Genomic DNA, 12,861 nt, shown 5'->3' on the forward strand with positions numbered 1-12,861 from the left:
ATTTCTACAATAGCATCCTTTTCCCTTTTATTTTAAAGTGCACTAGAGATTAGTATCATTAAGTAACCTTTTCCTAGGGAGTTCAAATCACTTTATACATCTTAGTTTTTTTTATCAATTCTTCAAGTGATCTCAGATAAGATGGATGAGTACTCTTAACTTCACAGAAGTTCACCCAGGAGCTAAGTAGCCTGTCAAGTATTAAACAGTAAGAAGGCTTTTGACTGCAGCTAATAACAGAATCAAGGAAAAGGATACTTATTAGATCATATTAATATATCCCTCTGAGAAGCTTACATTTCTTATATAAATATACACATGTAAATCACATGTGAATGTCTCAGGTATAAGAACTGTTGCATTTTTTTTAGCCTATCAAGTTTTAGTTAAAATGTATACGATCATCATATTACCAGAAGTAGATACTATAATTTCCCTAAAATGATAGAAACTCTACCTCCTCCTTTTTAAATCATTGTCGCACTGGGATTAATGAAAAATGAAAATAAAACTCCTGTATTTTATGTAGTCTTACATCAAAACAGTGTGGATCTCCCATATTTTAGTCTTTTGTCCCTTTTTCTTTCATTCCTCTCTATTGTGTTCACCTGAAACACTTTTTATCAATCTTAGCATGTCAAGATATATATTATCCCAACACTAGTTCATCTATTGGGAGATAGCTTCTGATATAAAGATTAGATCAAATACAAGAAGCCATGTTATATTAATAATTTAACTTTTTAGTTCCTACCATCATGCTCTTTTCTATTTATTCCATAAGTTTAACTATAAAAGGGACCTATCTTATCAGGGAAAGTACAGTGTCTTAGGTTTAGAGAGCCCCTTTTCTTCTTTAGCCTAGATCCTATACTTTGCACTCCATTGGAATTTCTCAAATTCTGGGTTGGGCTCCAATCCTAACAATGCTACATTAATCCTTTCCTGGCCTAAAGGAGTGAGCCAGACAATTAAAAACTATATGTCTTCTTCATGTCAAAGTGTGACATTCCCTAACGATTTTGATGTAAGCCCAAATTCTTTAATTTTAACAAAAATTTAATATAATTATAAATCTGTCAAACATGGTAGGTATATTTGTGTATAATAAAAGTAGCTCTAAAGAAATCTACTTTATGTACTCGATGGATGAGAAAGGTGATCTAATATACAAATATATAATGGAACTGATAATACTTGTTTGACAGAGTATAATAAGAACTTGTATTTCATAAGTTAAATAGGTAATCAAGTAATTTAAAAACAATGATTCACAAACCCAGAATATTAAATTCTCTAAAAGTATATCACATGTCCAAGAATAAAAATTAAGCATGTTAGATGCTGTACATCTTTTGATGATTGCTTATGAGTCATCTAAGTCTACCTTCCATACATAAAGCTATATCTAGTTAGATCTACATTTAGAAGGGGCCTTCTAAAGCTAACTGAGGAGGGCATTTGTAGCTAAACTATCACAAATAAAGTAACTATCTGACCAATTATTTGTTGAGGTACATATCGTATTTCACAGAGCTTTTAAATTTCAAACACAAGAAAGATTTTAAAGAACAATTCCCAGAAAAGTTTTGTCTTACCAGTTATTAAGAGTACTAATAAATCAAAGTCTCCTTTAAACATTAAATATTGATTTATACCTTATGCTGAGTTAAGAATTTATGAAACTTATTCTTTGATTCAGTCAATAAGTATTTACAGTGTTAAAGCATGTCTAATATTTCCTTGGAACTTACTTACAGTCCAACCAAGAATTGGTAGGAAAATATCACAAGTTGACAATAACCAGAATAATTTTAATAAAAACTCAAAATTATGAAAAAATTTAGACTTTACACATTAAACTTCTTGAGAATATTTTAGCATAATTAATTTTCATTATGGTTAAAATCAGATTCTGGAAACAGCAATAAAACTAAAAAGTCTACTAAAATCTTTTGATGAAAATAGTAGGCTTTTTGTTTTCTAATCAAGAAACTATGGAAATGCTCTGCTCCCCTTCCCAACACTCAGACTCATCTATCCTGTTTTATAATTCAACCTGCAAACAGATTAAGCAGCTGAGTTTGTGGAAAGTATGTTTGCTCTACACTAAGAACCCTTGTGTAACACTATGGTGACTCCCCTGACACTTCGAAGAGAACTACAGACAGTTCTTACACATCAGCAGGGAAACCAGGCTGAGAATTCACAATTTCTTTGTAACTTCAACTTCTTCATAGAAATCAGTATTTGGTCAAAAGGCAGGAAAAACTTTGATAGCTTTACATGTTCTTTTTTTCCTTTTCCTGTTAATAACACTCAAAAGATACAGGGTGCCCTATATTTCAAATGGCAATTTGCTACTTTAAAAATCTATCAATTGAAATGTTTTAACCTGAGTTTTGATATTTTAATTATGTTACAAAAATTTTAAATAGTGGAAGTGTAAATTTTAAGTAAATGACCTTTTTTTTAAAAAAGAAAAGTATAGAAAGTTCATTCTGAAGAGTTGATACATCTTTTCTTGAAAATAAAAGTTTAAAAGTTTATAATTTTGTCTCCAGCTGTCTTACCTATTTATTATTTAGTTACAGGTTATGAGGTAATTTGAATCATATCATTGTAAATCTAGCCCACAGTAAAGATATGTAACAAAATTATTTCAATGTACAACCTAGCTCTCTGGGAGTTCTAACCTTTTAAGTCTAGTTGTAATTACTTGTACTTTAAGTAACTCTGGGTAGCTTAGGCATGCTAAGTATAGCAAAATGTTATCTTTAAAAAAATCCTTTGGAACTTTTGTTCCAGGCCACAAGAATCATGCCTGCAGAAGTAAGGACAGATGGAAAATAAAATACAGCATAAAGAATCACAAAGTTTTAAATCTCCCATGATGAAAACATCATTCAATGGATTGCTGTGTCAGTTTTCTCTTAAATAAATGAGGATTAGGGATGGTCCTTGGCAAAACTATTAAGAGAAGTTTTTCCTACAGAGTTCCTGTGCTCTTATCTGCTCTTGAGTTCCCTCTATTTTCACATAATTCCTCCCTCCAAAACCAAATACATTCAGTATCAGGAAAAGAGCAATCCGAAAGCTAAATCACGATGTACTATTCTTCCACAAAAATGCACATTTTTCAATAGAAGTACATAAAAAGAGTAATGTTTAACCCAAGGGAATGGCTTTCCACTGGTAAAAGTTTAGGCTTTATGACAGCTGGGCCAAGAAGCTATTTTTGGGCACTGAGATCTGGCATTCATTGACTTTTACCCTATAAGGCATTATCTGCCTATAAATACTGGCTAGTTTATGGATGGTAATTCTATACAATTTTTTTTGTCAGAAATATTCCTATAGGCTAAAATATTTAAGAAAACATTAAACATTTTTATGACTCTCAAAGAAAATAAATTTAAAATTCTACAATTAATACAGTCTCTCTTCACTATTACTAAAGATTTCAGGTCCTTTAAGTGTCATGAAACTTGATGGAGGTGGAAGATTAGAACAAATATTAAAATTTGGTAAATAGGAAGTAAGATGTCCCAGTTCCTGGGATAGTGAATAGTATGGTGGTGGCAGTGGGGGAGGCAGGCAGGACCAGCCACAGAGGTCACACTTTCCTATGAAACTGGTAAGCTCTGGGTACTGCCTTGGGAGAAAATGATTTTATCACAGACTTAAAGCAGATCAGAGTACATCAGAAATTTTCCTGTGTATTCCCAACTTATTTGCCTTTACTTTATTCTGTTACTCTCTCAAACCATTAAATTGCTTTAGTTCATTTGTTCGTAAGCATTTACAGAGTACCTACTTAACAGCAGGCATCTTCATGAGCTTTTTGGAGGAGATGGAGATACAAAGGTGAACAGAACAGTATCTATTTCTTACGAAATTTGGGAGAGAGTAGATAGGAAATAGATATACAAAACAGTTTTAATACCTAGATAATTAGTAAAGGTATGGATTAAGTACTATGAAAATATCAAAGATAAAATAATGAAACAATTAACTGGAGGAAGTCAGTTAAGGCCTCACTGTAGAAGTAACATTTGGACTGGACTTATAGTAACAAAAATTTGTCCAGGTAATAAAATGAAGGAATATGTTCTAATAAGAAGAAATAGCATGTGTAAAGATGGTGTGATAGAAGTCATGGGAGGAAATGATACTAGAACAATGACAGAACAAGGATGGGTAGCAAAGTGAATGTGAAAGGTAAAAAGAATGAGGGAACAAGGACAGGGCTGAGTTGCTGAAGTCCATTAATTGAGACAGGAAATACAGGAAAATGGGGAGAACTTTATTTTCAGGGGAGTAGAGAGTAAAGAGTTTTGGAAACATGAAACATGAGACTCACCTATCTTCAAAGGTGAGTACTAAGATAAATATTTGGAAGTTATTTGGCTAATAGGTAGTAGTCGAAGCTTATGGAAATGGATAACATTTCTGGGAATTGTGTAGAGATAAAAGAAAAATAAAATATATAGAGAAATCATTATTTAGGGAGAGTTGGTAGATGGATTCCCCAAAAGAAATGGAGTAGGAATAGATAGAGAAGTAATAGAAGAAAATGGTGCTACAGAACTGAAGAAAAGAAAAGGCTTCAAGAAGCAATGGTGAACAGTATTAAATGAGAAAGATAGATCAAGTAGGGAAAATATTGTAAAAGTTGACAGCTTTTGTCATTGGGGTGCTTGTTAATCTTAATAAGTGCTAAAATAAAATTTTGTGATCATATGGTCATGTCTTATTTATATAAGTCCCAGACTTCAGAACATAAGATTTCTATCTCCCTCATTGTTAAAAACAAAACAAAACACTAGGCACTTAATGAATGGTAGGATGTATCAGGTAAATTGTTAGGAATATGAAAGTGACTAAGACAGGGTTCCTACTCTCAAGGAACTCACAGTCTAGTAAGAAGGACACATAAACAGATAAATAATACTGTAACAGGTTCAAGTAAGTCAGAATATTGCTGACTTGAAAAATTTCCAATAATCTTTTTTTCCTAAAACACATAATACTATGACAATACACAGAAGAGAGTGATTTTACTTTCTAGGAAGTTAGAGAAGACTTTGTAGATAAGACATATTGAATTGGTCTTGCTATATTGATGAACATGATGACACTAATAATATAATTTATAGAATGCTTATAATAGTAACTGGCACTGCACTAGGCTATCCAATTACTCTTCATAAGAACGCTTCCTGTGAAGCCAGTTTTACCGTCCAAGTTCTTCATCTGAGAAACTTTTGCTTAAAGAGGTTAAGTAATTTGCTCCAAATCTCATGGGTAATAATTAGGAGAGAAGGATTTAAACTTGGGACTGTCTGACTTGACTCTAAAGCCTGTCTTCTATCCTCTACGGTACAATGACTCTCATAGGCTGAAGAAAGTTCTCCTGAAAGAAAAGCACAAAAGGTTCCAAGCAGAGTGTCCAAAATACACAAAGGCATTTAGTCTTAAAAAGGCAGAGCTCTACTAAGGAATTAGATAGTACACTATGGAGTGACATGCCAAGAGAAGGGGGGATTATTTAACATGCATTGTTCTAAAAGCATTTTCGTGTTTTCCTGAAAATAAGACAGTGTCTTATATTTATTTTTCCTCAAGAAGACACCCTAGGGCTTATTTTCAGGGGATGTGTTATTTTTTTTAAGTACGGTACAGCAATCTATATTTATTTAAATAGAGTTAAGTTGTCTTCTTTTGGAACATCATCATAACTCTTCAAACCCTGAATTCCATCCTGAATTTCTTGCGACTCTATTTCCTTTAGAACCATTGGCCCCAATCTCGAGCAATAGAGCTCTCATGAGGCAGATGAGAAGGGCCGCTCCTCTTCTTTACCGGGAGGAAATGCGTGGGTTGTGCAGATATGCTGTGTAGCCACGCCCATCACTAGGTCTTATTTTTGGAGTAGGGCTTATATTGTGCAAATGCTTAGAAATCCTGCTAGGGATTATTTTATGGGTAGGTTTTATTTTCAGGGAAACATGGTATATGTTATATCTCATCTAATTCTCATGATGTTATGAGGTAGAAGTATTACTGTCCATGTCAGCACAAAGCTGACATTTTTGTCATTTTAAAATAAAATGTCCAAGTTCATACACACATTCTGAATCCAAAGCCTGAACTTTTAAACCACTATGCTATATTACTAAAGATATATGAGAATTTTTATTTGTTTTCACCATGATTATATTATTAGTTGTATTATAAAAACATAGTTAAAAATGGGCTATTGAATTTTATAGCTAGGAAATTACTAGCTTTCTTAAGAAGATCAATTTTTTTTTTTTTTTTTTTTTGAGACAGCGTCTCGCTTTGTTGCCCAGGCTAGAGTGAGTGCCATGGCGTCAGCCTAGCTCACAGCAACCTCAAACTCCTGGGCTCAAGCAATCCTCCTGCCTCAGCCTCTCGAGTAGCTGGGACTACAGGCATGTGCCACCATGCCCGGCTAATTTTTTGTATATATATTAGTTGGCCAATTAATTTGTTTCTATTTATAGTAGAGACGGGGTCTCGCTCTTGCTCAGGGTGGTTTCGAACTCCTGACCTTGAGCAATCCGCCCGCCTCGGCCTCCCAGAGTGCTAGGATTACAGGCGTGAGCCACCGCGCCCGGCCAAGAAAATCAATTTTTGTATAAGAACTAGTCACAGTGCATTGAGTAGCAGAGTAGTAAATGGGAATTGAAAAATTAGAGATAATGAATATAAATCAGTTATTCAAGAAATTTGGTTGAGAAAGAAAAAGAGTCATGTGAACACTTTCAACTTAAATTGTAAATTTCCTGGAATATTGACATATTTTCAAAGGACTCTAAAATATTTGCTAGTGATATTAATTTCAGGCCAGGCATACTAGCTCACTCCTATAATTCTAGCACTTGGGAGGCTGAGGCGGGGATTGCTTGGTGCCAGAAGTTCAAGACCAGCCTGAACAACAAAGCAAAATCCCCATCTCTATAAAATATAGAAAAACTAGCTGGGCATGGTAGCATATGCCTGTAGTCCCAGCTACTTGTCAGGCTGAGGCAGGAGGATTGCTCAAGCCCAGGAGTTTGAGGTTGCAGTGAGCTATGATGATACCATAGTACTCTAGCCCAGCAACAGAGCAAGTCCCTGTTTCTAGTAATAATAATATAAATTTCAGATTATACAGAGAATATTAATACCATGTTACAAAGACTTATAATTTGGTTTCCTTTAAGAGAATAACCTTCTTTTTAAACTCAATAAAATAAGCTGATGTCCATATTATCTACACTTTGCCCAACTGATGGCAATTAAAAATGAAATATAATGAATTGAATATGAAAAGGAAAGCTGGTAATATTTCATTTAGGTGTTGTTGTTGGAAATCAGAAGAATAAAAGTTTTAACATTTAAATTTGACATTTAACTCCTGTAAATGACATAGTTACTCTGTAAATGACATAGTTACATAGTTAAACTCTGATCTATGGATTGATGCCATTCCATTTAAAATGTTGTGATCCTTCTGTGGTTAAATGTACAAAATAAGAACATAGTGAATCTGTCAAATAGTTAAAATTATTTAATTTAAGGCATTTTATGAGATGATGTTATCTTCTACTTCTTGGTATACAAAAGTTCTTTCTTTTCCAAAATGATAATGATAGTTGATGAGATCTAACAAATAAAAAATAAATGGTTGACAACATCTTCAAAGATTCTTTGAAAATCTAATTGGTCTCTGGGAACAACTGTTTTGGGAAATTTTAGTCCTATATAGAAATTAATGGATTACATGTAAAGAAAACTGAAATTTGTAATTATGTGTAGATTTTGAGCAAACAGAGCTAAATCAGATTCTGACTGTTAAAAGTTTACTGTTTGTGATTTATAATGAAATGAGATCTTCTTATATATTCTTAGAATATTAATGTATATTATGAATCGGATACAGTTTCTAACTGAATATAAACCTAATCTTTACAAATATATATAATACTTACATAAATCCAAAGTTTCAAGGCAGACTGTCGGTAAAGATTAATAAGCACAATTTCTAAACTGTTTTAAAATGGTCTTTACCACAGATGTACCTGACCATGGGATATTAATCAAAATATAATTTCAGGGATGTTGGGAAATGACTGAGATGATTTATTTTCAAATAAGAAGTAGTAGGAAGCAAGAAACCTTGAAGTGAGCACTGCTTCATACTGTAAAACTAGAAAAAAATTGTTAGGGAAAAAGGTATGTCTTAAAAATTGTAGGTGATTAGGTATGTGAATACTGTAATGCTGTTAACAATATAGGAAGAAGGGTCTATTACATGAAAAGTGCTTCAGAAAATTCTGCTACAATGTTTGGGTCCCATAAATTAACAAGTGGTTTCTTTGTCTGTTAATTTATTTGTTAACATTTTGCTAGCTGTCATAAGGATTGACTGATTATGCAGCTTTATTTAAATTTTAATAAAAATGCAAAGATCATCCAAAATAAACAAATATAATTATACACTGTGAAAAGCTGTAATGAATACTGCAGAAGAACAACACAAGAAAATTAATTTCACTGTACTGGATTCTAGGCACCTAGAGGTCTCAGACTGCGAGGTCACAGATGATCCCAACTCAAGCAGGATTATCGTGAAGCTAAATGAGTACAGTGGTAACTTAACAACCTCTTCCCCTTGCTAATAACTTTGCCTATTAACTTTGGAGTATGAAATGATTTAAATAGTATGGCCTCCATGAACTGATGATCAGTTATTAAATAAAATGGTTTGCCCTAACTAGTAACAATGATTCCCAAGAAAATGACTTTTTGACCCCAAATATGGATATGATATGCCATCTAAAAACAAAAAAATCATTTTGTTCAATCTACTTTTGTCTTAAATTATTAACATCATGAACAATAAATACATATTGTCTAGTTCCCAAAAGAAAGTGTTTTTATTTTGTTTCATGGTTTTGAAATAATGCAAGATCATTTTACTTACTTTTGAACTTTTTCACTGGCTACTTGGGAGGCCTCTACGGCATGCTGAAGTTGTAATTCCATGTTTGCTCTCTCCGTCAGAGCTTGTTGCAGTTGGGTAGCCAGTTCCTCATTTTGTTGTTGAGTGATGGAAACAATGCTTTCTCTGTTTTTTAAAGCTTCTTCATAGGTACTAAGGGTATGGTTAAACTGATCCTTCAGATTTTCTTCCTGAGATAAAGATTTGTGTAAACTGAGAAAATACAAAAATAAAGATAAAAAAATGTATGCTGACCAATCAATGATCTATTTGACAAAAATCTTCATTTAGAGTCCCCATTTATAAAATCAATAAGGAAATATTTAAATGAGTAATTATAATTGATAATTTCTCTGCTACTAGGCTACAAGCTATTCAGACAAATGATTTTGCTACCAAAACATACAAAAAGATGCTACAAGATGTTAATTTAATTATATCAACATAAATATTATTCAATTGTCTTTAAAAGGAATAGCAGAGAACTGGAAAATAAAGTATCTCTAGGCAAACAAAAGAATATAATAAGCTGACTGCAAAGAAGTGAGAAATAAGAGAATGGGTATTGATTTAGGAGATCCAGGGTCTATCTGCTAAGCATTTAATGATAATGAATGAGGTTTATGCAAATACTGACCAGCCTTATACACAGCATTGTCTACTTGTCATAGTTGAGGTATAAATGAAGTTAAAATCACTAGTCAGACTGCACAGAAATAATACATTTCAGATATATTTTTGGTTAATGAATCTTATGACAAATACATCCATTCATTAAGTTATATAGAGAAATAGCATATAAATTAAGACTAAATGAATGCAGAAGAAAATGCAGACAAATAGAATCCTAAAATGCTAAAGGTCAAATCTTTGATATGTCATTACACCCACCACCTGAGGTTATTCTGAAATGGCACCAAGCACCTCACTCAATTAAATATAGACATTTTGAAAATATAAATATTTAATAAAGGAAATTTAAAATCCACATAGGAGATGTTCTTTTTTTATTAAATAAAATCATTTCAGTATATGCATACAAAGGAAATGTGGATTAGAGACTTGAAGTAAAACAATCTAACTAGATAATACAGATTGATAATATGAAAGAAAGCAATATAATTCCCAAACCTGCAAAAAGCTAGTCTGTGAACCTTAGGACTAGCCTAGTATCTACCTAGTTTGATACTTTATATAAAACTGTTCAAACTAATTATAAATCTTTTCTTTCAGTTTAAGTCACTGATAATATGCCTTTACAGTGTTCTCACTTTGGAGAGGGTACCCCATAGGAATAAGATGGACATAAAACAAGAACAGTCAGCAAATCATTTCAGGATTCAAATTTGTCCCTAAGAACAGAGACTATTACTAAACTCTGGTCAATTGGCTACTATATACGAAATTACAATGGTGCATAGCATTACATTTGTAGAGTACAAAAAAGTATCTTCCTTTGTGTTTTTCACATTGTTATTAATTTAACTAAGCCAATTTCATTTTTCAGTTCTATCAACCCATAAGCTTAAAGACTATCTCTTGCTCATTTTCTTATTCTATGTCCTTTCACACTTTCTGCATCCTGCCTGTTCCAAGTTCCAATTTTCTTCACTCAACCCTTTTTATCCACTTGAAAGATACAAGAAAGAATCTAAAAACAAAGGAACAAACAAAAAATTCTGCTTATGTTCTTTACATTTACAACATTACTTTTTAATTGTTCATTATATTATAAATTACATAAAGTACACAAAAAGTATGCAGTGTTACATAAAGTACACACAAAGTATACAAAATGTAAGAAACAAAATATAGAATAAATGCAGAAACCTACAAAATCCCCTACTGTTCCCTCCCAGCTGATTCCCTTCTGAAAAGGTAATTACTAATCCAACCTCCATCAAGAATAGTATTGCCTGTTTTTGAACTTATTGTCTGGCTTACTTTGCTCAACATTAGGTTTATGAAATTCATTCTGTCGTTGCATGTAGATCATTGTTTTTTATTGCTATGAATTATTCTGTTATATATATACCATAACTTATTTAACCATTTCACTGTTATTATTATGAATATTCTTGTACATGTCTTTTGATGGACCTAAGTATTCATTTCTGGTGTAGAATTTCTCAATAGGGTGTATGTATATTCAGATTAATAAGATGCTGCAAACAGTCTTGCATATCGGTTGTACCAATTTACGTTCCCATCAGCAATGTATGAGAGTTCTAGTTGATCTACAGCTTCCCACACGTTGGTATTGTCAGTGTTTTTAACTTTAGTAATTCTAATATAGGTGCAGTGATATTTCATTCTCTTAATGCTGTCTTTTTTTTTTTTTTTTTTTTTTTTTGAGACAGAGTCTCGCTTTGTTGCCCAGGCTAGAGTGAGTGCCATGGCGTCAGCCTAGCTCACAGCAACCTCAAACCCCTGGGCTCAAGCGATCCTCCTGCCTCAGCCTCCTGAGTAGCTGGGACTACAGGCATGTGCCACCATGCCCGGCTCATTTTTTCTCTCTATATATTAGTTGGCCAATTAATTTCTTTCTATTTATAGTAAAGATGGGGTCTCGCTCTTGCTCAGGCTGGTTTCGAACTCCTGACCTCAAGCTATCCGCCTGCCTCGGCCTCCCAGAGTGCTAGGATTACAGGCGTGAGCCACTGCGCCCGGCCAATGCTGTCTTTTGATTTAGGTTAAGTTCTTAATCTAAATGAAGTCCAATTTATCATTATTTCTTTAATGGCACTGCTTTTTGTGTCCTTTTAAAAAAAATTTTGGCCTACTCAATTATTTATATTTTAACCTTAAATATATGGCCTCATTTAAAACTCAGTGGGCCAGCTTAGTTTAGGAATTCTGCATTTGTCTATCATGTCTAAAACACTAACCAGTATACCATAACCAATTAAATGTTAAGAATCAATGATTCACTTTTTAAAATCTCCCATTATTAAAATTATGGCATCTTGACTTAATTCCTTAATTATTCGTCACTTCCTAGTCCTGCATCATTTAATCTTTTTTGGGCAAATTTATACCTGATTTTGAGTTTTCTCTCAGATGGACATGTGTTGGACCCTTTATTCTCAAGTTCAAAAAGCTACTCATCATTCAAAATGCCTTGGAAACCTTTTAATTACCATCAAGACTTTTCTAAACAAAAGCAGTAGCTCAGTGATCTTTTACAAAAAGATAAAGTAGATAATGTCCCTTAAAATCCTGCAATAGCATTTCATTGCACTCAGGAAACAACCTCTAAAAAATAACAAATTATATATTTGAACTCATTTAATCTCACAACCTATGTGAGAAGTCCTATTAATACTCCTTTGTTACTGATAAAGAAACTGAAACAAAGAGAAATCAATCAGTCCCATGCATGTAGCAGAGCCAGAATTGGAACCCCACAGTCTTTCTCCCTGCACTTAAACACTCTCCTATATTTGATGTAGTCTAGAAAGCCCTGTATTGTCTGGCCTCTCTACCTCCTTCCTTACATTTTAGTTAGGCATTCTCAAGCACATCCAGCTTTTTCTTACTTTAAGGCATTTATTGGGAATGGCTTTCCCTCCATGCTTCTACCTTACAAACTCCATCTCATCCATTAAATCTCAATATAAGTATGGCTTTCACAGATAAATCTTTGTGACTTCAATCTAAATATTGATGTTGTTTCTTTGTTAGTCAGTCTCATAGACCCTACTGTTTTTTTGCTTAGAACTTATAATAACAATTCATGGGTTTTTCAATGCCGTCTTGTGATTTACCTCCCAATTCCACCATATTAATACTACATTTACATAGAGTAATTTTATTTTATGAGAATATATTTCTTAAGAACCTGAATA

General features: G+C 33.1%; 1 protein-coding gene across 7 annotated transcripts in view; it reads right to left on the reverse strand.

Moving 5' to 3' along the window:
• Positions 1-12,861, reverse strand: part of MIPOL1 (mirror-image polydactyly 1) — a 305,074-nt gene that overhangs the window by 33,727 nt on the left and 258,486 nt on the right. For all 7 annotated transcript variants that reach the window (XM_076004084.1, XM_020285781.2, XM_012767045.3 and 4 more), the window contains one exon: positions 8,996-9,226. In XM_076004084.1, the coding sequence (XP_075860199.1) occupies positions 8,996-9,226 (231 nt within the window). The remainder of the gene's footprint in view (positions 1-8,995; positions 9,227-12,861) is intronic.

This window comes from Microcebus murinus, chromosome 6, assembly GCF_040939455.1.
Source record: "Microcebus murinus isolate Inina chromosome 6, M.murinus_Inina_mat1.0, whole genome shotgun sequence".
In the NCBI taxonomy this organism is placed as follows: domain Eukaryota; kingdom Metazoa; phylum Chordata; class Mammalia; order Primates; family Cheirogaleidae; genus Microcebus; species Microcebus murinus.